The sequence below is a fragment of the Echinococcus granulosus genome (assembly GCF_000524195.1).
Source record: "Echinococcus granulosus chromosome Unknown EG_S00045, whole genome shotgun sequence".
Taxonomy (NCBI): Eukaryota; Metazoa; Platyhelminthes; class Cestoda; order Cyclophyllidea; family Taeniidae; genus Echinococcus; species Echinococcus granulosus.
The window spans coordinates 556,671-583,565 of record NW_020170425.1 but is presented as its reverse complement, the minus strand read 5'-3'; the positions used below and the strand labels follow the sequence as shown (position 1 = coordinate 583,565).

The window sequence follows — 26,895 nt, the reverse complement described above, 5'->3', positions numbered from 1 at the left end:
CAAACAATTTTTGCTTTACGGAGTATGCTTTCTCCTCCCGGGTCCTCTGCATGCATTCCTCTGTGCCACCCGAACTTGATACTAAATAAGCAAAAACCCGTGTCGATACAACAGAAATACACCAATCTTAATGCCCTAGTTAAAAAATCAAGCAAAACTAAATGATTTAAGTGACCAGAGTGAAACAACAATACTAATGTAGCACATGGGCTAATAAAAGGAATTGTTCTTTCCTTAAATGAAGAGGTGGCATGCAACAAAGTAGAGCACATGTAAAACACTGAATTATGTGTAAGCGCATGTGCTAAAAATGTGCATACTGTAGCGTTCCGGGACTCCCTGAAAACGAAAGAAGACAAATTACTCGGGCAGAACATATATTCACCGCATAGAAGGTGTCTGGGCTATTGGCATGGTTCAAAAGGCCAGCCCACCCAGCAAGGTACAAGGGGGCTAATTCAAAGCACAAAAGTGGCGCCTCATTAATGCCGAGGGATAAACCACTATCGTATTACAATAATGTGAGGAATTTTAGCGCCTTCGACTTTCCATGATTTCAGAGAACTTCAAACATTTACCAGGATATGAAGGCATCGGGGACCCACAGAAAAGTTAATACATTATGTAGTCACGGTAAAAATGCTGACTAGGGAGGAATAACGTCAAATAAGCGTATTGTGTTGCATTTCCAGCAAGTGATCAGCCGAATATGTTGAAATACTCCTCTGCTGTGTCTACCATCTGCTGGTAGTCTTTTCAAAAATTCACAAATTTGTAAGCATGACACATTAAACAATATATTTTAATCTAAGAAAACTATTTTCAGGACTGCCAATCGGCTTTTTAGACTGAATTAAATGATACCTGTTGACAAGAAAATTAAGAGCCACAACTCTATTACCGGAGGCCAAAGGCACCTATGTGCCGTGACTACGTTTTTATACAAAAATTCGAATTTTGACTTTTTTTGGATTTTCAATTGTTGTCTGGGTAAACATGTATTGTTTTTAACACCTTTGAGGGACCCGCGCTAAACGAGCTTTAAAGTTAAAGTTTAGTGGACAAGCTGTTTTTCTCATGATAGTCGCGCAATGGTAGATTACCTCCGAGAAGAATTGAACTCCGGCAGAGATGAGTGCTTTGTAAAGGTCATAAATTACTTGGAGGAAAGAAGCCGTGACTACTACAGAAAATTGTCCAACGCGATTGGCTCCGCTGAACACTTCCAAAAATTTCGGAAATGTTACGAGAATTCAGAGATTTTGGATGGAATCAATTTGGACGATAGTCCACGTATGTCGTCGAAGAAAGCTTGTTTCGGATGATTTTAATGACCTTAGCATCTTCGTTCTTCCAAAAGATGTGGCTTCTGCTGGTGAAATAATTTCTGCATCTGTGTAACTTTTTGTTTTTGCGTACTTTTTTGGAACCACTAGCTATTTTTTTCTGCTTGCGTCGCGTACTTCCCAACTTATAAGAATCTTGCCTCGTATTTTAGTGCACGAACACCTATTTGCGATTCTTGAGTGGCGTGCCTTGCTAGCCACTGAAGTTGAAGCTCTACAGTCTATGCGCGAGGAAATTGAAGATTACCCGAAGGATTTTGAAATTCAGATACGATTAAGTGAAGCCCTTCACGAGCAGAACCGATTACGGAGAGAGCTCGAATCTCTCAGGGACCAAAGTACTTCTATGTTATTTTAATTTCGAAGTTTTTTGTTTATGCTTTATTAACATTGTTTAAAATGTAAGTACGATGCACCAGTAATGACACCTTTTTAATTTGCCGGATATATTAATTGGTTGTACGGGGTGGGCTATGTTCTTCCTGCAGTCATTTTCATTTTAGATGAGAGGTTGCAAATGGAAAACAATGCCTATAATGCGATAATGGAGGAAGTAAAAAAGGACTTTAACGAAAGACTTGGTGAAGCTAACGACCGTGCAAGAAAAGCGGAAAAGGCCTTTATAGACTTAACGAGACGCCGATCCACTGTTCCGATTGCTGGTTCTACTGTAGTCACTCAGTCGACGGGTGGATCAAATTCAGCAGTCCGAAAACGATCTTCTGAACCTGTGCCCAATGCTATGGCCTCGGTTGCATTTCCATATAGGTCGTCAATGGATAAAGTTCGTGTAGGTTGTTACTGTTTCCACTTTGTTAGATTGTTTTTCTAATTTATGCTTTTGTTGATGCATGTTGGTTAGATCTTGGAGACGTTTGGACGAATGAGGTCACTGAAAAGTGCTGCTCAGTCATTTTAAGTGATGGTTTTCAGTGTTGCATTACGGTAGTCGGGTGTGGGCGCACCCAAGCTGGGTGACTGCTTGGTCAACGCCCAGTCCTTAACGTTGCTATTTCATTATAGATCTGTTCATCGCTATACAACGACTTCCATCATTCGTTTAATTGCCACTAATTGCTTCCAAGCCGTCGAAAATCCTATGGACAAAAATCGATTCTTGCTAATATTTCACAAGTTACTAGAGCCAAAACTATGCCTGGCTTCGTGTGCTTGCGCATTCCTTACCTCAAGTCACTCAATCGTTGCATTTTTACCTTATATATGGACATCACTTCAAAGTTACCAGCTTAGTTATCCGTATCAAGATCAACTGGGTGCGAATGACTTGCGGTGTACCTGCCGTCAATAAGAGTATTTCTCCCTTAACACGAGCAAAAATTCAAAGGATAATATAAACAAAATGTCATCAAGTGTCTTCAAATCTGCGATTTGTAATCGCAATTAGTGGGTTTTTTACGTTTTATATTAGTGGACTGTACTGTATGCATGGTTCGCCTTTATTTAGTTTCATTATGCTTGTGATCACCTTAGTAAGTCAGATTTACTGTATTTCATTTGGCATACGCATACACGATTTACCTCTGATTTTTGTCCCCCAGACTAGCTCAATGCGTTTCAAGGAGTATAGCACTCTCACCGCGTGGGAAGGCTTTGACTCCTTGGACGAGGACTCGAGCGACGAAAATGAGGTAGAGGGGGGGGTCGATTCAGCACTACAAAAGTTGACAGAGTTGGAACCTCAGTCGTCCAGTTCGCCCACTCTGCTACCTGAAGTTTGTCCTCCTTTAAACGATGTCGTCTCAAAACTCCCGTCCTTCGACGCAAGTCCCATCAAACCATCTGGTAGGTGGTTAACTCATATTTTTGGTCCTCACGAATGATACTATAACGATGTAGTAATTACACAACTCCATATTATTTTGGTTGCATATGCTGTCCATAAGTTACAAGTTAATGTTTTATTGCTTATGCGCGTCATATATTTTGTAATTTTTTATTGACATGATCTTTGGTAATTAATGTTTAGTAGTAAATACTCTAAGGCAATTTTTTGGGCATAAAGTACTTAATATTAGTGCAAATGTAGTGAAAAAACTGTCTGCTTTATTTCGCGATCTATAAGGTAAGTCATTATTACAATTCAACGCTTTTGATGCTCTTACGATTTCTCGAAACCAGAAACTTAGGTTGTAACAGAGAGTTGGGTACTTCCTAATGCCAAAAGTTTGTGAAAATTGAACGTACTTTATTCTATGCGCATCCATTGTGATTACAAAGTAGTGTTTACAGGATCCGGTGATTCCCCTATGGGGACAGGCGGACCATTCGTCGAAGGCGTGAGTGCATCCCTAAGCAGTACTCCCAGAAAGTCATTACCCTCGTCCTTGACGACGCCGCGTCAGACGGATACCTCTCCACCTCAGCTGGCTGTTGTCGCGCCAGAATGTCCGTCTGCCGGGAGCTCTGAGACGCGATACTCCCGTGTTCTCGCGGAGAGCGAGGGGAGTGACGTCGTGGACAGAGCGGCCTACCTCCAGCTCTACGATGAGGTGCTAGAATTGCGCTGCGAGCTGGAGAAGGTCCGTGCTAAACCCCCTCCCCCTCAGGCCTCCATTACATCCACGTGAGTCGCCCAGGTTTACTAATCTTTACTTAACCGGGTTGGGTCTTCCACATCGCAACGAACCCTTTCAAGATACAGGTTCCATTCTCAGGCGCATTGTTTGTCGTCGGCCAACGGTTTTCCATTTTCATGGTTTGTGCCTTAATGTTCAGCCATTAGTAAATCGTATACCGTTTTAACTTCCATTTTGTGGCATTAATTCTAACTGAATTGCTAGAATTGTGTAATTAGAAAGTTTGAGTTTGGTTGTGACAAAACGTGCATCGTCACTGCATATCCCATCTTAAAATCTTACTAAATTCCCACATCCATTACGAGGTTTTCTGTTAGGAATAGGTTCCCCTTGTAAAATGTACAGTTTATCAGTTGACTTTTTATGCGAATGCAGCTTTTAGCACAATTAAACCGTTGAAAAGTATTTTGTTGCTTTCTATATTCTTCTGTCATAAGAGCCAAAACTATGCCCATTTGCGTATGCGAAATCCTGCACACATTGCCCCCATGCAATTGCTCCAAGTACACAAGAATTCTCTTTAATAGCATTATTCCCTTCACCCCATCAGCGAATCGCAAACAGCCTTATCTTTTGTCCCTCGTCTAATTAGCTGCTAATTTATTATGCATAGACTGACCTCTATTTTGGTAAGATTTTGTAGCGTCGATGTTCTGGCATCTCTTCGTCATTTCTGATGCTTCCTTGAAGCTCCATGTGCGCCGTTGACCTCACCTCACCACTACTCTAGCTGCAGACTACTCGAAAATGGTGTTTTTTTGTTTGCATGTGAGAGAAAAAGACCGAATTCACATGGCCTACATCTGCGTTCGTGTTCACGCACTCATACGATTATGCAGTCACAAGGAAGATACTCGTTTTAGGCAAAGTGAATGATGGTAGGAAAGTAGGCGATTCGGTGGTGTTTCCTACAACTTTGGGAATCATTTGTTTTTCTTCCAGGCAGTCACGTTGTATATCACTAGTAGCCCTGCGCTTGTAATCCGCACATAAGCAAATTTAATTGTGTTTAGTCGTTTAGGGATCTTTTTAGATGGAAAGTAATCCTCTTTATCAACCCCTTCGTAATCTTTTCGTAAGTGGAAGTTTCCTTAAGTGGCCCCCCTTTTCGTAGGTCTCTTTCTTCACCATTCTGGTTCTCTTACCTGTGATTGGGGGTATTGTTTCTTTTCTTTATAAGGTGCTACTGCATTTTCTCTCCTGTCTTCCACAACGAATCGACCCATACCGAAAATCCGATTTAGATCTTGGCGATAGCGGATAAAAAGTCGCATTTCAATCATTTAATTATTAAGCCCATCCAATTTTTTGTTGGCAGGTTGTTCCATAGATTCCTACTCTTGTGCAATCACTATGCAATGGGATGGTTTATCTTGACCAAAATAGCTCGTACATTGTACGTTGTCATTGCAAAGTAGTTGGTTTTACTGAGGGCAGGTGCCGGATAATCGTGGGCTGTCAGTTGGGTTCAGTTGCTTTTCAATACTTCAAATAAATTTAGGCCTTCCGAAATTGTAACTCACTGTAAAGCATTTCTTTTGTAGGCAAGCGAATGATTTGGGCCTGACAACGCAGCTATGTGATCTTCGTGATCAGGTATTTTTTGACACAATCTAGTGCCACTTTGCTTCATGACCCTAGATACTACTTTGTTTAATGCCTGCATAAATTGAGCGAAAATGGTAGCTTAATCATTTACTAGAACCTTGTCTTTGTGTTACCTTCAGGGGACTTCCACGTCTACGTATGTTTATTACCTAGTTATTGTATCTGGCTCCAGTTGGTGCTTTTTCCTCTGCATAGGTCACGTGCTTTTGTCAAAAGCCCTATTACCTGATTCGGCTTTCGCTTTTTACTGGAACATATACACAGGGTAGTGCCGTCGTGACAACCAAAATCTCGTCATGTAAAACTAGGTTGAAGCTATTTCCTATCATTGCAAACAATAAGGACGTCAAATGATACGAACTTTGAATTACCAAGGCTATATCAGTATGTAAAGTGGAACTTTTCATTTTTAGATCTGTCAGTCCTCAGTTAGGGAAGCGAGCTTCGCGTCACCAGCGCGGGTTGTCGGTGGCGGCGTTCCCAACCCCATTCCTCTGTCGGAGAACAAGCACTTTACTGACTGGTCTATCTCCCTCGATCAGACTAACGCTTCGTGTGTTCAAATGGACTCCGAGAAGGTTCGCGACCCCGACGAACTCAAAGAGGAGGGTTCACGCACGCCCCGCGCGTCTATGGTAAGTCTCTTTGGATGTTTTATCATAAATTCCGTAAAGTCGAGATTAATAGTTTATTCAAGTGGTATTTTTGGTTAATTCAACGCCTATGATTTTCGTGGGTGGAAGAGATTATGAGACAGCATCTGATGGAGCCTGGGTGAATTACCACATGCTTAACTAATCGCATGCATTACCTGTTTCTAGTTTTATCGAAGACTGATAAGATCGATGTGACTCATCTGCAAAGTTGATAAGACACCAAACCTTCATGGGGCGTTCCTATCCACTGCTGCTTAGCTGCTTTGTGATTAAAGGAGAGTTTCACTAACACTGACAGTCGTCAAAGTTGCAATTTCGATGCTTAACCATTTGGATTGCAGTGACAATAATTTGGTGCGGCTTCAGAACCTCATTCTCGTGTTGAATTTCTATTTTTTCTGCGTTTTTATTGTCCTTAACTTTGCTTGTGAGAAGCCATTGCATCTACTAATGTCTCATGCGGAACCCCTTCATGTACTAGTAGAGTGATTGCCATTCTGTCTGTATTACCCAACACCTATTAATAAATGCTTTCGTCTGATAGTCTACCATGTTCAGTGAAGCGGCTGCGGTGTTAGGTAGTACGACTATATTAAACATTTGTGGTTTCTGGAAACTTCCAGTAATCATTTGATTTGTAAGGAGTAGGTGCGTTCTGTTGAAGCGGATCGTAAAGCAATGGCCCCCGTCACATGTTCAAGTGAGGGTCATGTTTCTGTTCTTTAATGCTGCCATTAGGAAGCAAACAGTTTGCTCAATGTCTACACCAAAATGCTAGGTCTTTTATTGTATGTATTTGCATTATTTACAAGTGCTACTCGGTTAATATTGGCGTAGTGCCTGGTGGTGGATGTTTCGGGCAGCGAAACGAAGGTGGTGCGCATTCCCACTCCTCATCGGTCGAGTTGTCGCATAATCTCGGCTCAGGCAACTATATCCATGCCTGAACATGCCACAACTATTAGCTTTCGAGTCGAAGAGGAGGAAGGGAAAGTGAATGAAAGTGGCCGCGAGTTGGGCGAATCGCTGACTGACTATGTCACCTCTCCCTCCGATTCCTCGATCTCCGAGTCGTTAGCACCGCGAATAGGCGATGATCGCACTACTGTGAGCCCTGCTGTGCGCGTTCGCCGTGTTTTTATTGCCCAGGGCCTTCAAAGTTGACCGCGTTCCTACCTCCCATAACTTATTCCATTTTCATGCTTGTTTGCCGTTGGTTGCTCTGTTGCATTTTCTGTTCCATGGTCCGACGTTGCATGAATTATACTGACAAAACGTCCATTCATTCAGGTTCTTGGTAGGAATGCCCCTGCACAGTCGGTAATGCTTCATGTCGTTTTAAGTTCCTTCAGGGGTTTACATCCCTGTATTGTCCATTTGAAGTTATTGTTGCCTTTTCCTACGAAGAAATATGACATAAGTAACACAGAATGTATTCCACATGCTTTATTGTTCGTTTCTCCATCGCAGTCTCAAAGCTAGGTAAACAGCAGCGACGGTGCTTTTGCATTGTTTGCCGACATTATGATGATAAAGTTTATCATCACTCGTTGCGCAGTTTTGTTCAAAAGTTGTTTCTTTTTAGTTTGGTGATACGGATATTCCACTGATCGCTCGTTTTAACCTTTATTTCAGTCAGTGGGTCAGCAGACGGAGATGCCCTTCTACTGTTTTAACTGTTCAGTGGACTCCGTAAATACGCACTCCGGCCTCGTTACCCTTCCGGAGGTACGCAAATTTTATCAGCGAAACGCTGTGCTAATAATAGCTTGATCTTCGGCAAATGGATAAGATTGGGGAATTTTCTGTTCTCAAGTCTGTTCTATTCGTGCCGTTTGCGACACTGAATTTAGTACCGATGTTCTTGCAAATCATTAAATATCAAGTGAATGCCTTTTTAGACAAACCCCTCTGCAATTGGCGAAAATATGCTTTCGCCGGCATCTACCCTGCAAGAACTGAATGTCGATTTCTCCGAGTCTACTGCGAGGCAAGGTAGGTCTCGGATTTTCAAATGGACTGGGTGCATCAAAGCAAATAAGATTATCGGTATCTTTTCTGGACTAATGTGAGTTCTTGAGGTGTCTTTTAACGTCTGGCTGGTTTGCAATTGCAAACCATTCCGGGCTTAATTAAACTCACTGCTGCCTAAACCATTCAACCGTTGTCCTTTTAGTCAGGTAAACTTTTATTTAGATTTCGACACTGTCCACGCAACAATCTGCGTAATAATGCAACTTATGCATTTCGTTTCGGTTATACGAAATTCATTTTGGCATTGCTAAATCATCTGAATGGATATAGAAAAATTGATGCCGTTTTAGGTCCTGCTCCAGGGTACAACGAGCTTATGTGCTCTCCCATTCTTGATCTCGGTAAAAAGGTACTTTTGTTTCACTTATAATTTTAAATTTTCCTAAAAGCGTATTTGCTACTTTTGGTCGTGTTAAGTATACCTGGATCAATTTCATTCACATCTAGCGGTAGTTTGGTCGTATGCGTGCACTTTTTTAAGGTCATATTAACCAGTTCAGGATGCTGCCTGAGGTTTGACAGCTGGCATGGGAATGCGAATACCTAGCGGAAACTACTTACCATTTTAACAAAGTAGTCTCTGAGATCAGGGTGCCATTCTCATATGAGTGTCATGTGTATCCGAAATTTCATTTGCTTGGTTGTGTTACTTCTAGAAGGTGCTTGGCAATCTTAGTAATGTCTGTGAATGGCAAAACGGCGGGATTTTATTGACCTGCGAAAGATATGTGATCTCAATACTTGTTTGCTTCTCGGGACGAGGCAACTTTTTTCAGAAACGGCAGTAATGGTTGAAGTATTTCACTTTTGTCAGTGACATTATTTTAAGATTATGGGATTCCTGTTGACATATCCAGATTTACCCTTGCATTTTTGTTTGAAACAGGCATATCACATCAAATCAGTATCAGTGGTATAAATTGCAACTTAGGAAATAATGACTGCCCTACCTTGTAGTTGATTTACCATACCTTTTAGGCAATCATTTGACGTGTTTGCTTAGCCATTTTGCACGGACAGATTTAGTTTGTATGCCAAATTAACAAGCTGTTTGGACAATTATTTGATTCAGATGTTGGATGCTTCTTCCGAGTGCCATCTGGCCACCGAAGCGTAAGTTGTCCCTTTTTACCCGCTCGTTCGGGTTGTGTATGCGAGGGTCCCTATATCCTTTTTTTCACGCTAGACTCCAGGAGCAAAACCGTCATTTGTCAGACTCTCTGGCCACCACTGCTTACATTTGCATCGGTTTACAGGAACGTCTTTCTGGTGCCCTCTGCGGTGCAGCTTCCCAACCCGGTTCCGGCACGTATTTTCTACTTATTTACTTTAGTAGGTAAACTTAAGCACTACATAACGCGTCATGTTGGGATTTCTTCAAATTTTAGCTATCAAGTCTAGTCATAATGAAAGTTCAACCGATCTCACACGTAAGTATCAAGTGTTTGTTTCCCTTTGAATGGGACTTCATCGACATCCTAGTGGAATGCTTTTCACCTTTCCATTCCAGCTATCTTACAAAAACTCAGTACAGAAGTGGACCGAATTTCTACGGCGTTTGTTGAAGTAAAAGAGAAACTAGGTAATCGTCACTGCTGATCTATTAAATCTTTGTAAACATCCGAGTTGCACTGCACCTCTTTGCGCTTAATGCATTGTCTGAAACCCTCCTGTAAGAAAGATTTTAGAATTCCTCGTCGGAGGAATTCTAATTAACAATTTGGGCACCTCTAGTGGAAAACTAGGTTCTAGTAGGTTACTAGTGAACTGAATTTCATTACTGTATGTCAATAGGCGTGCCATTACTTTGGAGTCCGTCTAGGAGTGCGTGACATTCGATGGGAATGTTGCTCGTGTTATCCCTCTAGAGGGTACTGCTACCCCGATTATTTATTAATTGAAAAGTAACGGCTTTGGGAAAAGGTCTGCTCGAAGTTGCTCGACGTTTTCTATCTAGAAAGCTTGCTAGAATTGAGCAAATTTCAATTAAATTTATTTGCAACTTGCACTGATACGTTGGAGGTTTACATGATCGCCGTGGTAGTACCCTTTTTCGTGTTGTGAAGCTACCTGCTTGTCTTATGCATGCAAACCGCATTCCCCAGACAGGGATTTTTTCTTGTTTTGAATGCACTTTGTTTATTCGGGGAGGTACATGGTAGGCGCTATGGCCTGTGTCATTCCCAATCCATTATTGATTTTAAACTTTGTATATATAGCTACACCAAGAAACCATTGCAGTCTGCTGTTCTGTGTCTGATTTTGCTTACGTTGTTGATTTTGGTTGAAGATTCTCAGCCTACCTATGAGGTGGAGATTATCAAGTTGAGGGAAAAACTCGAGGAGGCCGAGCGACTCTTGGAAGAGAGGCTGCCAAGCGATTCACGTATTGGTAGGTTTCTTCCCCATTTTCCTTGCTTAGACGCCTTTATTCTCTCACTTCCAATTCCGTTTTTCTGTTCTCGGATTCCTTTTACTCGATCGTTGCACCATTTCTGCTTATCCGATTCGGTTGTGCTAATTAATTGTTCGAAATATTTCAGTTCACTTCACACACATGGGAAAAACCTCAACTTCTTCATTTAGCAATCGTATAAACGGAGTTATTCTCACGTATCGTCCTTTAAAAGTGATAGTAGTTTAAACATTCGCAAAGTGGTCATTTTTTATTTCAAACGCCCTTAGTATGCAGTACGGACTTCATTAAAGCACGAAAATACATGTTTATTGCCGCCATGATAAATCACAGAAGTGTGAAATCGTGAAGTTTATTGTTTCATTATGGAAAAAAAGTAGAGAGTGTGCAGGCCAAACTTGTTTGAAGCGTGTGTCGAAATTCTCCTTGATTAAGGCATACGACAAGCATCCTGTCTTAGTTTCTAAATTGTCCACATTAGCTTTTTTTAAAAAAATGACTGTCACATTGTGCTGGAATAGCTGAGCCACGTTAGCTCCAGGATGCTCATTGCAATCCTTCAGTGGTTATAGTACGAAGTAGTGTGTCAAGCCTGTGAGAACCTACCAAGAAGATGTGGTCAATTTTCTACCAAAATAACGATGTCACAAGACTGACCAATCAGAGAAAACTCGAAAGGGTCGATGAATAACATTATTTAGTGGAATGCCATAATATCTTTGAATTTTGTCCCAGCTGTTTCTGTAAAGTGCTACAGCAGCAGAATGCAATAAATGTGCGAAGAGTCCAGGTAAATTATGTAGCCTAGCACATGCAGCAGTAGTGCATGGCATAAAAGACATGATGTGCTTGTGACTGTCTTGCCCTGTAGCGGCAATGCGTATGAGCGAGGTGTTGGAAGCAGAGCGCGAGCAGCTGCAGCGGGAGTTAAACCAGCGCTTAGCGGACTGTGGTAGCACTCACGCCACCTCCGTAGCTGAGTTGGAGCAAGTGCAAGCCGACCTCTCTGCTCGACTCTCTGCCTCCGAGGTGCGTGCCAGCAACCTTGAAAACGAGCGCAATGCCGTTGTGCAAAAACTCAACGCCACTGTGAGCCATCGCCATTTCACTCCTTTGTATCCATGTAACCAGCACTGTTCCTACATCACAATCAACCCACTTTACTAGTGACATTGGCCATCCTATGCTTTTTTTATGTTGCTGCTAAATGATGCTCCTCATACTTTCTTCCCTTCTGGGTCACAAAAACTGTGCGCTTATGTCACTTTCGAACAGTCTCGAAAGGGCGCATATTACCAGCCTCGGCTTTGGTCCATATCACGTCCTGATTATGGCATTTACGATATAGGAATACGATGACTAAATAAGCACGCAAGCCCTTTGTTTCAACTTTCAGGAGCGTTTTCTTAATGAACAACTTCAAGAACGGGAGCAGGAACGCGAAGAATTTCAGACAGAGGTGTCCGCTCTTCGGGTTGAAATAGCTGCTCTCCGGTTAGTTAGGTGCAAATTTGTACAATTACCACGCTTCCCTTGCAAACTCCCGGCGAAGGTTTCAAAGATACTCTTATAACCCCTCACCCCATAGTTCGAAATAGCCGATATTTGCAGGTACAGGCTCTAGACTTCACCCACAATGGCAGCTTTTTTTGTGGTAATCGATGTGATAAGCACACCTGAGCGCTTTGCTTGTGTGAGGCAAACCCTTCACTGGGTGTTTTTATTTCTTGAAGCGTTATCCTGTTGGTGTGTTACTATTCAAATAAATCGAATAACAGATGTTACAAACTTGCTTTCAGCCATTTCGCCATCTATGGTAATTGTTTCATTAAACATACGAATGTGCCACATCTCTGTATTCTATGTGGCAGACTGTGCTGAATTCCTGTCAGTCAATCAAACCACATCTGGAGTGCCTACTCCATTAAATGCATATTCGCATAATTTCGTGCCAGCTGCAAATCAGTGTATGCAACTCCCAAATAACGATCTAGGGCCTCCCAAATGCTATCTAGTAGACTTTTTCGGCAGGGCAAATGGAAATTCATAGTTTATTTACCATAGTCTTTTTATTTTTCGAAAAAACGTTCACAAAATTCCTCGTCTTACCACCCACCAATTCAGTGATCATGACTTCAATCACTCCCTTTCTGCTGCACTCACGAAGTAATGGCTTCTCTTTTCCCAGGGCCAAGTTGGCAGCATTGGAGAGGCGGCAGTCGCGAGAGTCCTCGTCGGCGTCATCGTCACTGACTCACACCCCCGCCGTCAGTCCGGGAAAGGCGAAGGTGCGACAGGGCGGAGCACAGACAATGGCCACTTCCACGCCCACTACACACCAGCGTCCCTGCCCCCCCATCCCCTCCCTCCTCTCTATACCGGACTCCTCCGATCACAGCGATGTTGACGATTCGCCTACCTTCGAGCTCGCCCCCACACCCCAAAGCATATTGGATCACCCTTCCGGTCTGCCCACTTTGCACCAATATGATTGGGTAAGTTGCACGCATCGTTTATTCGGTTTTGAACCGGCGCTTTCATTTTTCTTCCTCTCTTCGCTTTATCGGCCCCGTGTCTTATCCTGCTTGGAGATTTTTGATACATTGAATTTGGCCACAGCTAGTAGTTTCTGATTGGGGGTGACGGGGTTGCTTAATTTGTGATGTTGAAACCACACTTTGATGAACTAGTTCAAATTAATTACCTCACGGATTATAATTAAACCAGTTAGCTGTCGTTTCTGCAATTTCTTCGTGGCAAGCTCGCAGAATGTCGTAAAATGACCACACTACAGAGTTCTGCTGCAGTTTACGAGAATGTGTTAGCTAGTTAATTGCGTAGTACGCCTCTTGCTTTAGCGATTTCGCCTCTCCTTTGCCTCTGCGCTATTTTTTAAAGGTCTGCCGAATTTGCGTTTCCGAAAGTGATCTTAATTGCAACTTTGAAATATCCTTGGTGAATAACGTCAACGCATTGGTTTATAAAGAGAGCCTTTTTTAGAATGGGGATGAGGGGCAATGCAAGTGCTTTCATTCAGATTGGCGAATTTGGCATTACTGCTGTTGAACTCTTCTTAATCACGCCTTCTGCTCTAGTAGCCTTCTCCTAAGACGTTAGAAATGAGGGCAGGTTTCTCAGTTCTCCTACGCACACGCACGTGGATCCGTTTTAAACAATTGATTGGTTCCTTAGCAGCAGCTCATTAGGGCTGAGTGGTTTGCAGTGCATGCGTGTATGCCTAGGCACCACACTGCTTCATTTTCTTGTGCATGAAGCCTAGCTCTGTTACCACCTCTGCTGCTACTGCTATCTCTACCCCTTGCCTGTCAAGCTGCCTTGACAGGCCAGTTGTAACAGATCCATCCGGACGCACTCCCTCCTCTCCACCCCACTGCGTCCACTTCGACACATTTGAGTCAAGCTGGAGTGAAGATAGCGATTACCACTCGCCTAGCGAGTGTGAATACTTCAAGCAACTCATGGCAGTCTGCCGATTAGATGCTCTTGAGATTGAATTGCACAAGATTGCCAATTTGCGGTCGGAGATCGTTCAATCAGAGTTGAATTTATGTGGGGTATGTATATCGCGTGAGCTATCGGTGTTTTCACGCACTTTTAGGCTGCGGTTCTAAATGTTCACCTTGGTTTTTTGAGAATTATATAAATTGTTTTTTCGTGCAGCTTTCCGAATGGCGCCACCACTTTTAGGAAATGTCTTCATCGAGAACAATATTTAGTGGTTCTTGATTAATTCTAAATTGCCAAAGTTGAATAGCGACTACACTGTTAGTATTTGGTGTTCACAGTCAGCTCTTTGAAAGCTTCTATACGTCTATTTGGAAACCCGCACTAGCCGAAACGGATAGATTGTAAAAGTTTGATTTCTCCATTTGGTGGTTGAAAACCTGTTGATGGTAGCACTTTTTTGTTTGTATATGGCACAACATCGTTTTTCTTCTGATAATACTTCCCCTATCTTTTCGTAGTAATAGGTTGCATGTGATTATGGTCTTGCTGGACTTCAACGGCATTAAGGTCTCATTCCTTCCCCAGAGTCGTCCTTACAGCGCAGACGATGCAGCTCTGCGCCAACAGACTCGACCACCGGTGAAACTTACCACCACTTGTGTGGGAGGGTCTCCCATCGAATTCGTCGATGCCTCTGTCTCCGTTCAAACCTCCATCTCCGGTCGCTCTAACACCTCCACGGAATTTGACGGCGATGATGATGGTGATCTTATCTCTACGGAGGACGAGGTGGATGATGTGCAAACGACAACGACCACGGCGGCTGCCATGGGCGTCGTGACCACGACTGTGACGACAACCACAAAAAAGCGAACCAATCTGAACGCCGTTCAGAAACGTCGAAGCCGCTCCTCTCGGCACTGCGTGGCAGCTTCGCCGAAAATAGCAAATAATGTCGGCCTGGATGTGGAAATGCGTCACGTCGCGGAGATGGAGGAATTGGTGAGAGTACTTTGTTCATTTCCTAAACTACTTCATGATTCAGATTCGTGACCTTGCGACTTCTTCTTTAAGCGTGAGGCCCTTACCCTGGCTCAAGCTGCCTTGGCTGAGAAAAACTCAGAATTGGCAATCCTGCGGAACCGACTGAACTCTACTCCACATTCGCCTATATCTGAAAAACAGCAGCCTCAAGTAAGGACCTGTTCCTTATCACAACTGCTTAGAATTTTGCAGCAAAGCTTTGTTAACGTCTTCATTCCTCCACTTTCCCTTATCTGCATTTGTAATGTAGCAAGTGTGCTCCTTGTCCACCAGCTTTTCTTACACATTACGCGCTTTTTTCTTTAGTCCCCCTGCAACATCTACTCGTATGCAAGTGCTCGTGTCCAGACCTCGCCCAACGTGTCCCCTGGCCCTGGAGCTTGTTGGTCACGCCATGGAATGGCTACTAACTACGTCACTACTTCCGCCCAGACCCCGCAGATGTCGCCGCGTGGCTCGCGCGATTCCACCCTCTCACCACCGCCCGTGGTCGACCGCTCTGCCACCTTCTCGAGCTCCTCCAACGCCGAGATCGTCTCTTCTCCGCCTAGCGGTGCCTCTTCTCAGACTGCTGATATTGATGCGCAAATAGCTGATGAGGAAGAGCTCTGCCAACCACCGGAACAAGTTGTAAGTTCTGGAAAAAATACTTCCGAAGCATTTTGGTAGAGACAACAGTTCTCCATTAGGAGGTGGGTATTGTTCAATTATCTGCATTTATGAAATCGGTTATCCTAAAGTCACACATTTTATAATAGATCAATATCATTTTGCTGTTTGGATGCCTTGGAGTTTTTCCAAACAAATCACTTTTATGTCTTTAGTCACTGCCTATGATTGTGTGGGCTCACTACTTTTGTGCAGATTGGATAGGACTTTGTGCATTAATGATGAAGTTGGAAGGGGTGTATCTGTGGTGCATGGTCATAATTCCTGTTTACGAAATTTACAATAATTTTACAATTAGTTTGTCCGAAGACAAACTTGAAGGAAAGCTAATTTCTCACCCATTTTAATTCACGAAGCGCAATTAGCCTTCAATTTATAGAAAGCGCCTTCTCGTCACTGCTTGTTGCGTTGTGAATAAATTCGGCAGTGTAGGGTTGTATTTAAATGTCCCAGCTTGTAAGAAAGATAAAAAATTTAATCAACACTATTTTAAGAAACCATTCAAGTCTGCTCCCATGTAGTGGTTTCACATAAGCCGCATAATTTTTCACGTAACTCATAGGTCTACCACTTAAAGCACGGAAATATTGCCCACAAAGAGGACTTGGTTTTTTACGCATGGTTATTGGTGGTGAACTAAGGAGGCATCACCCGGTCGATTTGATAGGTTCAGTCGCGCAGGCTGGTTTGTGTGGGTCGGTTTTGTCACTGCATTGGCCTCGTTAATTTTATCCATATTTATGTCTATGCCTCGTCTTGTTCCTGCCGTATTTTTTAGGACCATTCTATTGGCAACACTAAACGCTAATTTTCGTTTTAATTCAGTTTAACTAAAAATCCATACTTTGGGAACGTAATGTATCATATTGTCTCTGCTTAATACCGACGTTGTATGTGAACTTCTAAATACATTTCCGTATTTGTCAAGATACACCAGATGCGCACATGTGTGTGTTCGCTCAAATAGTATTTTTGTAAAGTTTTCTCGCACTGAATCGTGTAAAAGAGCACCGCGCCTTGCCTCATGATGTCTGGAATGAACAACAACCTTTACTGCGTTTTTCATCCATATTATCTTAATTGGCATCCCTTTGTTTCGCCGGACAAACTTTTCAATTTGTAAATCATTGTGAAGGTACTTGAAACGTGTGGCGTTGGCTAATCAGAGCAATTGTGGTATTTTTTCCGGTTTTACGAAACTTGATTGCCTTTTGTATTCCAGTCCTCTAGTGAGAGTGACCATCTCGCGGCAGATTTGGAAGAGGCCAGAGCTGAAATTCAGGCTCTCAAGGCGGAAATAAATGGTCTCATTAATTACCAAGTAAGTATCGATTCACCGATGTGGTTTTTCTTCAATTCGCACCAAGCGACACACTTTGAAGATGTTACCTGTACCATCTATTCGACTTTCGTTTATCTTCTTTGAGATCCCTTAATGCACATGGTCCCACTTGGTTTGTTTTAATTAGTTTTGGTCTTAAAAGGGCCTCCTATTTAATGCAGTCGCTAAGTATACCTTTGAAAGCACATTCTCATGACCTGTACTTCGGCGTTGTTATTTCATGTTTCTTTAGCTTGAGGAAATTTAATTGTTCTGTCACTGCATTATCTAACTTTCCAAACGCCCATTACTAGTCTCTGTTAGTGCTATTGATCTTACTGAATAAATAAATGAAGGAAGCATTTACTTCATTACGCTAGATTGCGGTGTCGTAAACATTTTGAGCGTGGCCATTCTCTAGCCAGTTAATGCTCTTACAAGGGTCATTCGGTCATATAACATGACTGTCATTGTCTAACTGAAGTTCCGGTATGCCGCCTCATCACATTTCTTTACTTACAAGCTAGCAAGCAAATTGGGATCAATTGCTTTTGTTTGTAAACTAGACAAAAAGTAGGTGCTAGTTTGGGTGCTCAACGCCTTGGGCTTAGTTTATCATGGGAGGTAGTTCCAAATCGCAATATATTTGGGCAGTCTTCATAAACCCGAAAATACTAGCCCACAAATTGTACCAGATGTACTATCAAACATTTTACCTTACATGTGCTTCACAACACTTGCTGGATAACCAAGGTACAGAACTGAAAACGGTAAATATAACGGTTTCTTGCAGACCCCATAGATGGCTAATGCACTTTATTCCGTCCATTACTACTACACGTTTTTGGCCTACGTCGTACTTATTTCCTTCGCAGGACGACTTGCATAGAGACTTTGAGTTGGTGCAGTCCATGCTGGAGGAGAGACAGTCAGAGGTGGAACGTCTGCAGAAGGAGCTCCTTGAGGTGCCAATACTCCTGCAGGGCGAATTTGACACCTCCGTCCGGAAGCTTCAAAAGAGGATGAACGATAAATGCGATACTGTGGAGGAGCGCGATGAAGACCTTTACATGCTCAACGAGGAAAAGGTCCATTTTTCATTCTTTTTCAAGTTCTCACTATTCCTACTCGATTTACTGATAATTTCATCTTGTAGTCAAGTTTCATCAAATACTACTAAACTGCACTTTTCTGTGCAGAAATGGGACTTCTGATGTGAGCTTAATTTCGCCCCGGTGAACCACTTTTTGTTTTAATCTTTAGAAAGGATTTTTTCGTTTTTACTGCTCTCGTACTTATTTTAACGCCTCCTTGAATTCAAAATGCCGATCTTTGTTTGACAGCCGTTGCCTAACTTCCTAAACAAAAGTCCACTGCCTATCGTAATTTGGGATTTTCTAATTTACCAGCATTTAAGATTACCCAGTTTTAAATGCTTCGTTCATACTCGTCAAATTTGACCAAATGCTAGGATTTGCATAACTCCGGCTTCCTGGGTATCTACAAGAAATCGCTCTGCAGGTTGCTCCAACCGGCTTTGCGCTTTGCAAGTCTGATGCGTTCACTCTCACTTGCCATGCGTGCTTGTGGAACTATTACCTTTGTTTCAAAGCGTCCAACTACTGTTGTACTTTACAACCCAAAACTAGCCAAAATTTTTCATACAGTAAAGAACTTTTTGAATAAAGGAAATCGAACACCTGGAATAAGCTTAAAGCGCATTCACGTTCTGGGCACTATCGTCACCGTATACGCGATGATTAAGTCTTAGCTTATTGTGTTAGGTGTTTCATTACCATTTGTGTGAGTGTGCGTCTCTTAATTGCGACCCACACTCATGCCTTGCAGTCAACAGGGTTTCAGAACACATGATGTCACGCGACCGTGCCCCGATGCTTTTATCAAATCACTGCAAGTATGTTGGTTTTCATGGTGAGGTTGCAGTTACCACTACTCACGTTTATAGCAATTAACGTAAAGTGGCTTATCAACATCGCGTATGTATTCCCATGTTTGTCTGCCGAGTTAGTTAGAAGTGTTTCTCTGCTTCGTCAGGAGGCCCTTTCCAATCGCGTGGATGAGTTAGAGAAGGAGCTGGCAGGCCTACGTTGCATCACGCCCTCGGGGAGACAAGGCGAGGTCACCCGGGAGGAGACAGCCTCTCAGACTGATCCGCCTCATTGGACTGTCGAATCGGGCATTCAGGTAGACCTCGAGCGGTCATCGCCCACTCCCAAGACCCAGTCCTGTGCCGACACCGATTGTGTCAGTGAGGAGGACCTCCCCTTCGACGGCGACTCCATCGCCCCCGCACAAACTGCTGCTGTCAACTCGGTTGCACCACCTACTGCAGACGAAGCCTTGGTTAGCGGTTTCTTCGCTCGTAAAATGTTTCTTCGGTGATTGACGAATGATACACCCTTAATATTCGTAGCACTTTTGTGTAGCATAATATGATTCCCTACACCGCACCTCTGTCATGCACCGTTGTTATATGGTATTGCTAGGCTTTCGTGGATCACCTACAGCAAGAGAGTTGCCGCCTTTTGAGCTTATCCCTCACGGCAGCTCATTCACAAGCAACACCTACACACGAGGTCGAATTAGCTGATCCAAACGACTACAAATCACAACTTATCAGTAGGCTCATTGAGGCCAACCGAACGCTCAAATCAGTCGTTGAGAATATCGTTAAGGTTTGTGTTTTCTGAAACCACATTTGTTACCAACCCCTCAGCTTACAATGTTTCCATTAATTTATTTTTTTTTGACGAATCTCACCCCAACAGGATCCGTTACGTCAAGGTAGCCAAGCGGAGCCTGTCGTGACAGATGAATCAACGGTTCCTGTACCGACGAGCCGAGACTTATCGAGTCAGTTATATTCCAGTCTACTTTTGGCTCTCCTAGCGGATCGTAAGGCAAATTTGTTGCTTATCACCTCAACCACGATCGATCGAGCCTCGAACGCTGCTCTTGGTGGAGTTTTGGCTCGCCCAAGACCTAGTAGACCAAAGACTGCTTCGCAGGCCGACATTAATGACGTGTTGAAGACACTGACTGACTATGCTGCCGCAGAGGAAGAGGTACTCCCTCTTTACACCCAAGCCATCGTACCTATATGTCGACTAATTAAAGTGCTAATCTACTAAAGTGCTTGTCGGATTGTATGTGTAGTTCGCTTTTTAATGTGCGTTTTTATGCATTTTTTTTTTTGGGGGGGGGGGAAGGGAGTTTCCATCACTTTCTCACGAGAATGTTGCTACTTAAAGGTTTTTCCTGTGCCTGCCTCGTGTCTAAAGGCAATTTTTAACTTTTTCAGCACTGGAATGTGCTTTCCTCGGCACTAGTGTCTGATCGAACGAACCTTCTCACCAATTTAGACTCTTTGAAAATGTGCCAGGAATCACTCCTCGGTGAAGGTCGGTTTTCACCCTTTTATTGATGATCTCATTTACAAAGTACTTGATAGAAGTTATTTATTCCCCCTTCTAGTGGCTAGCCTGACCAACCAATTGGCAGCTCGAGATGCCTCGTTGACCGAGAAATCGACCGTTGTGAACGAGCTGTCTGCGGAGCGGAGAATTCTTGAAGCGACGGTTTCTGGGCTCAGGAAGGAACTCACTGACGTAAAAGCCGAAAATGAGAACCACTTTATGCTGTTTAGGTACATTCGCTTTTCATTAACCCTGCATGCTCAATCAAAACCACTGAATCATATGCAAGCTGAAATATGGACTAGTTTAGGCACACTTCCAAACGGAATGGTTATTAGTAAATCTGGATTGTCTGTGTGATTGATATGACTGAATCGTAACTTTGAAATCAGTGAGATCAACGCCTTCAATCGAAAAAGAATGCGTAATTTGGTTCTTATCTAGCGGCAAACCGCGATTATTCTCAGGAAAGATCTACATTATTTTTTCTGGTGATACTGCGTAATTCCCCATTGATGTGACTAATGTATTATTTTATTTCATTGTTGATGGTTGTGGAAAGCATCACTCGAGAAGGTTACTGAATTAGAATATGTTAAAATTATGTGCAGATAGCATCGCATTCCACTAGACATCTTTAAATGGGTTTTTTATGCTCGTCACATAATTCATGTAAGTACCTTTGACGATATTTGTGATGACGTATTTGTGGCGTTTGCTCTTATGCATTAATTTAGTAAGCAGTCAGTACAAATTAAAAAGTGCAACAAATCGGGTATGCAAGTGCATTATGAAGTATTTGGTGCCACGTTTATTCTTGTTCCTTCTCGTGGGATTGTACTCTTCATGTTTTTTTTCAGGTTCTCGTAGTTCAATTATAATTTTCCGTTTTTCCACTTTTCCAAACGACCTAATTTTTGTGTAAAAATGCCGTAGAACTCTCATCTAGATATCGATAAGTATTACGGTTTGCCTTCATTTTTCATATAATCTTATCCCCTGAGAAGGCATTCAGATCTTTAACAATTTACGAGAGCCCGTATTATTAGCCTTTATTCCATACTTTTGACAGTCTTTTATTCAAGTATGCGTTCTTCCTTTGTCTGCATATTCATAAAGTTTTAACCGAAAGTGTGTTGGTACGAGTTTTCGGTTTGACGTATTGCTATTTTAGACGTCAGATTAGCGAAGAGCGTCAGCATGTCGCAGAATTGGAGTCTACACTCCGAGCCTCTCAAAGTGCTTTGATTCAAACTCGTGAGCAAGTGGCATCTCTCGAAAGCGATCTGCAGGTAAGGCACTTCGTTAACTTCTATGATACCAGGGTAGGTGTTCGTTTATTATCTTTTTTCACTCGTAGCTCTTCATTATGCATATGCTGACCTTGTGAGCTTGAGGTTTAATTTTCTTAATAAAGTTGGAAACAAAGTTTTAGCTATTCCTCTGTAAATAATCGACGTGGTATATGTATTGCGTTTTTAACAGTCTCTGGGGCGTTTTTCGCTTCACAAGTAACGTATCTGCTTCGTTTTTGGTGCTCAGAACTCCTCTGCAAAGGTGCGATTGGAACAAAATCGAAGTCACTTAGCAGAAACCCGAATCGCTCAATTGGAACAAGAGATCAAGGCTTTAAAATCGTAAGTCGGCAAGTCTGAGCCCTATCGCCATGCGTTTAAGTATGCAGATTGTGTGCATGCATAATATATTTCCGGCGTGACGACAAGTTTGGCCACTTCGACCATGTACTATGGAGCCACAAAAGTCCCCAATATTTGGTGCTTGCCCCCTCGCAATCTCACGTAATCGTTTTTCGAGAAAAATGCTTTACATAAAGACGAAAACAATTTGCTAATACACTGACACAGAGGCACAAATACCTACAAATATTTCATGAATGATGTTATTCCTTCTCAACAATAGATCGTATGTTCGCCTGGGTCCAAAGTCACATGTCAACGGTGGCATCCCCACACTACAAGCTTCCAGTTTAAAGAAGAATGAATTATCTACAGTCACTGTCTCTAATCAGCTTGCATCAGTTCGGCTTCAAGCTATTCGGGCAGAGAAAATGTCTCGTGAATTGCACGTACGACGATTTAATTTATACACTTTTCTATTGCTATTTATGAAACCTTAATAAATAGACGCATTCATTGTGTTGAAATGCAGATAGACAGAAACGTTTTAGTTTGTATCCATTGGAAGATATTGTCATTTAAAATACGTGTTTTGCGCCTCCCTGTTGACTTCTGGCACAACTATAAATCTGGTTTAATTTCAAATTACGACATTTGTGTTTAGTGATTTTCCGTTCATGATTTTTTTAGACCTGTCTTATTTCTAATGGTTGAAAGTCTCATTTATATCGCATTAATGCTGGAAAAAAGAATATTTGGGCTTTTGCTTGCCCACCTAATTATCAGTGCCAATATCAGTCCACTCTACAGGGATTCGTTTGTCTGGTTGGTGCGATTACACAACACCATTCCAACATTTGTCCACAGGCTTGTAATGAGGATTTGCGAGTCTCGCTAGCCGAGGCGGAATTGGCGTTGCTGCCAATATGTCTTGGTAAAGAGAACGGTCATCTCGGTGGTAGCAGTGGTGGCAGTGGCAGCACCAGCGGAGATGACGAGAGCCCCTTCAGCGGCGAGGTGGTCAACCGTCCACTGCCGAAGCAACTCACCGACTCGGGCTTCGCCGACGCACCGGCTGGTCTGCGACGCCTCCACCTCGCCTGTATGCGGCTAATGCACCTCGCCTCCTTAGCCACAGGCGACCAATCCACGCCTTCTCCTGCCGCCTCCTCCTCGTCCTCGGACAGCCTCAACAACCCCGCCGAGTTGTTGCGTCATGCCATCCTCGGCGGTAAGAAGGCCGACTTCTTGGAACAGTCTGGTGTCGCGGAGATCTGTGCTTGTCTTGCTGAGATTGAGTCCCATGTGCGCAGCTTAATTGGTGGTCCCGTTGTCAATTTTCAAACTTTTTCTTCCGTCTCTACTGCTGCTGCCAACGCTCTTCTCGCGCAGGCGAAACAGCTCATCCTTAACGGAGTCGCTCATTTGGACTCAGGGTTGGCTAAAATTGCAGGTTCAACGGATAATGTTTTAATATGTCATGTGAGTTTCCCCAGCTGATTAATTAACAAAGTCATGTTATTATGACTAATTTTGCCGCAGCGAAGTTTTCGGCGTTCACCGTACTACAGTATTTTTGTAAAAGCACTTGCTCATCTGATTAAAGTAATGTACAATCCCGAATATAACTAACATTAAGGAGGTAGAGATTTGTATTTCTCTCTGACTGTTCCCTGACATTGAGAGCAGTTTCGCAACTGAAATTTCTAGTTGAAATTTATCAAAAGGCTAACTTCCAACTCTGATTTGAACAAAAGACGTGTGATTTACTAATCCATAAATTATAGGCACGATGGTGTGTGAAAAAAAGGTGTCGGATGCGAAAATTTATTTGCACAAGTTACACCACAAACGATAAAGGTGGTCACGTGTTGCAATTGGCATTTTTGCACTCTAGTTGCCTTCCGAGAGTAAATCAACGCAGTGCTCTCTCCTCGCTAATCACCAGGCCTCAGGAGATTCGCGCTCAGTCTCCCTTGAGAAGGTCAGCCAGCCTTGTCTTCACTTTTCAGTCTCTTCAAGTCAGTTTATCTATCAATCTATTCGCTTCTCACAGCCTCTAGTGTTACCATGCGGTGATGTTAGTGACGGCGAACTGGTAATACAAATTGGTTTTGGGTTTTGCTTTACTTTTCCCCTTTTTTTTCTATCCAATATTTTCTTGAGACGGTAATGTGCCTAGATTATTTAAATTGTTGCCTTTCCGTTTGCAGTTCCGCCATATGTCGGCGCGCTACCTGCGCATGGAGTCGTACCGACGGGCGCTGGTTTATCAGAAGCAGTACCTCTTGCTGTTACTGGGTGACTTCCAGCACTCGGTGCAGCGGGTAACAGCAAGCCTTGGCCAGGGTCTGCTGATGGGTACCTCCAGTCGACAGGACATGGAGGGCAATCCCCTTCCCTCGCAGCACTGGCCCCTTGACTCTCCTCCGGCGCTAGTTCGCTTCCGCGCTGCTGCTCGCTGCATCATGATCATCCTCAGGTAAACCACCTACGTAGATGATGCATCCTGTTGAACTGCTTTCAGACAAGTCTAACTTTACCGATGGTTTACACCATCTGATAACATGGCTCAAAGGGCATTGCTGAATTCGTTTTTATCTATGCGCGTTTTAATACTTTCCACTATCCATACAGAGTGAAACAGCTGCGTCTGAAGTGGCAGCGGACGGGCATTCGCAACCACGCACCGCTTTTTCCCCACTCCATAAACAGTCGGACGTCGAACTCCAGTTTCACTAATGTTGACACCACCTCCTCCACCCTCGTGGCGGTTTCAAACCCCAACGACGACATTCTCCCTCACCAGAGACACTCTACTGCCTCGCTCTCTTCTCGGCCCTCAAATAGGTCTTCCCTCTCCCCCCAGTCAGAGTGGGTGCTCTTAATTAAAGTGGCTGTTCAAGTTTTACTCTGATTTACCTGATGCTTGACACTGGTGTAAATGTTAACAAGGGTTATATTAATCCCTTTAAAGGCAGTTGGAGTCGGCATTGGCTCTGAACCGTCGAAACTACCCAACCCCATCTACTGCACAACCCTCACGTCCTTCCTACCCTCAGAGGGAGCAAGTGGATGCGTCCAGCTCTTTCCATCAGCACCACCGTGTCCCCCCATCAACCCCTCCTGGAACCCCTTCTGATGGCCGTTTCCGCTGTGGCCCCTTCAGGGGTTAAAATATTTCTTGTGATTCTTTTCCCCACTTTCAGTCCTCTTTCCTTCTGTCAGCCACTGTCTTTATGTATATAGTGATTCACTGTCATTTTTACCCGGAACCCTTGGTTTTCATCCCGTTAGCCTTACTTTCCGTACTGCTCAAAACACTGTATGATAAATATGCATTTACTATTGCGATTCACGAAACGGCCACGTTGTTTTAGTGTCCAACATATTATTCTTCCCTTTTAAGTTGGGGAGTTTCTGGTTTTTTTTCGGTGAAGTTGTATTTTGCCGTGTCTGATGCTAAATCAGGTGATGTGAGCTAAGCGCCACCCTAGCCGTCTAGAAATGGACGAAATAATCACTGTGTAAAAATTGGTGTAAAACTGCGTTTGATTTAAACCTTGTGGATTTTGCAAACAGAAAGTGTAGATGGTGCAGTTAGCAACTTTCGGTGTTTGCCGATCATACAACATAAAAGCTACTTGATTACTAAGTCTTCTTAAAGTGATCTGCGTTTCTCTTATGTTTCTAACAAAGCTAGTGTGATTGAAGGTGTTTGGTTTAACGAGCAGTAGGGTGCGTCACCGGTGTGTGAAGAGTACGTTCACTCTGAAGGGAGTTGCGCGTGGCAATCAAAGGCACCTGCTGCTGATCGCGCCGTTATACCTGAGCTCATGGTGAGTTACTCGGGTCATCATTTTAATGCAGAAATTGATGCTTCAGGATAGTCTTTCTTTCATCAGACGGTATTGAAGATGCTTAGCTCAGTGCCTCACAGTGCTTTGTTTCGGGATCGATTTGCTTGCAAAAATTTGACTCGACGTTTTCTGCCTACATTTAACTCAAACATTGATGGCGAATGAGGCGGAAGTGGGAGAAGGGCACACTGGAAAATTCTGCCTACTGCTTGCTCGTCGTTTAATTCATATTTTGACTGAAGTCCTGCTACTTGTCTCAACGTCTGCATAATTCTCTGAGGTTGGCACAATCGAGTACCCGTAGGAGCCTTTAACTGTTTAGAGATTCTGAGTTTCGGATCACTTTCAAGTCGCATTATCACGAAACGACATTCGCTTGTTTTCAGCAATTAGGTACATTATTATTTCTAAACAGCGGATCCCTAAATTTTGTAAATATTTGTACTGGTTTGAAGGTATCACATTGAGATCACTTTTACTTTCAGCAAGGCAGCAATGCCTTGGTCTGAGCGAATGGTTTGAAAGAAATCAGGCCAGCTGAAAGCTTTGTAAGCCTATTTTTGTACTGAAAATCCACAAATCGTGCAATAAAGTGCAAGGATGCAATGAAGACAAATGGAAATATCACGAACAATGAAGACAAACCGAGGCTGGTGGATTGCAAACGGGTTGCAAATTCAAAGCAGTAGTGGTGAATGTATACATTCACGGTTCATTCGTATGCAAGCATTCTGCAGACGCATTGATACGTGAACCCCATTTTTAAACACCAAGATTTGGATAAGACTGTTAAATAGAATGC

General features: G+C 43.1%; 1 protein-coding gene across 1 annotated transcript; it reads left to right on the top strand. All coding sequences in view use genetic code 11, as the record gives it.

Moving 5' to 3' along the window:
- Nucleotides 1-1,091: 1,091 nt before the first annotated feature.
- Nucleotides 1,092-25,409, top strand: EGR_05774 (Pericentrin; the record flags this gene model as incomplete). The annotated part of the gene is made up of 36 exons (XM_024495023.1): nucleotides 1,092-1,293; nucleotides 1,499-1,684; nucleotides 1,850-2,136; nucleotides 2,906-3,149; nucleotides 3,624-3,930; nucleotides 5,488-5,539; nucleotides 5,965-6,186; nucleotides 7,045-7,314; nucleotides 7,843-7,935; nucleotides 8,109-8,202; nucleotides 8,532-8,590; nucleotides 9,314-9,354; nucleotides 9,428-9,550; nucleotides 10,461-10,633; nucleotides 11,529-11,746; nucleotides 12,054-12,151; nucleotides 12,846-13,152; nucleotides 13,933-14,232; nucleotides 14,711-15,127; nucleotides 15,200-15,319; nucleotides 15,476-15,799; nucleotides 17,061-17,159; nucleotides 18,035-18,247; nucleotides 19,215-19,523; nucleotides 19,667-19,855; nucleotides 19,949-20,245; nucleotides 20,482-20,581; nucleotides 20,655-20,826; nucleotides 21,771-21,888; nucleotides 22,139-22,233; nucleotides 22,517-22,682; nucleotides 23,101-23,715; nucleotides 24,131-24,217; nucleotides 24,447-24,715; nucleotides 24,871-25,107; nucleotides 25,211-25,409. 36 exons carry the CDS (start codon nucleotides 1,092-1,094, stop codon nucleotides 25,407-25,409), a joined length of 7,302 nt encoding a protein of 2,433 aa, XP_024350616.1.
- Between the last annotated feature and the right edge of the window lie 1,486 nt (nucleotides 25,410-26,895).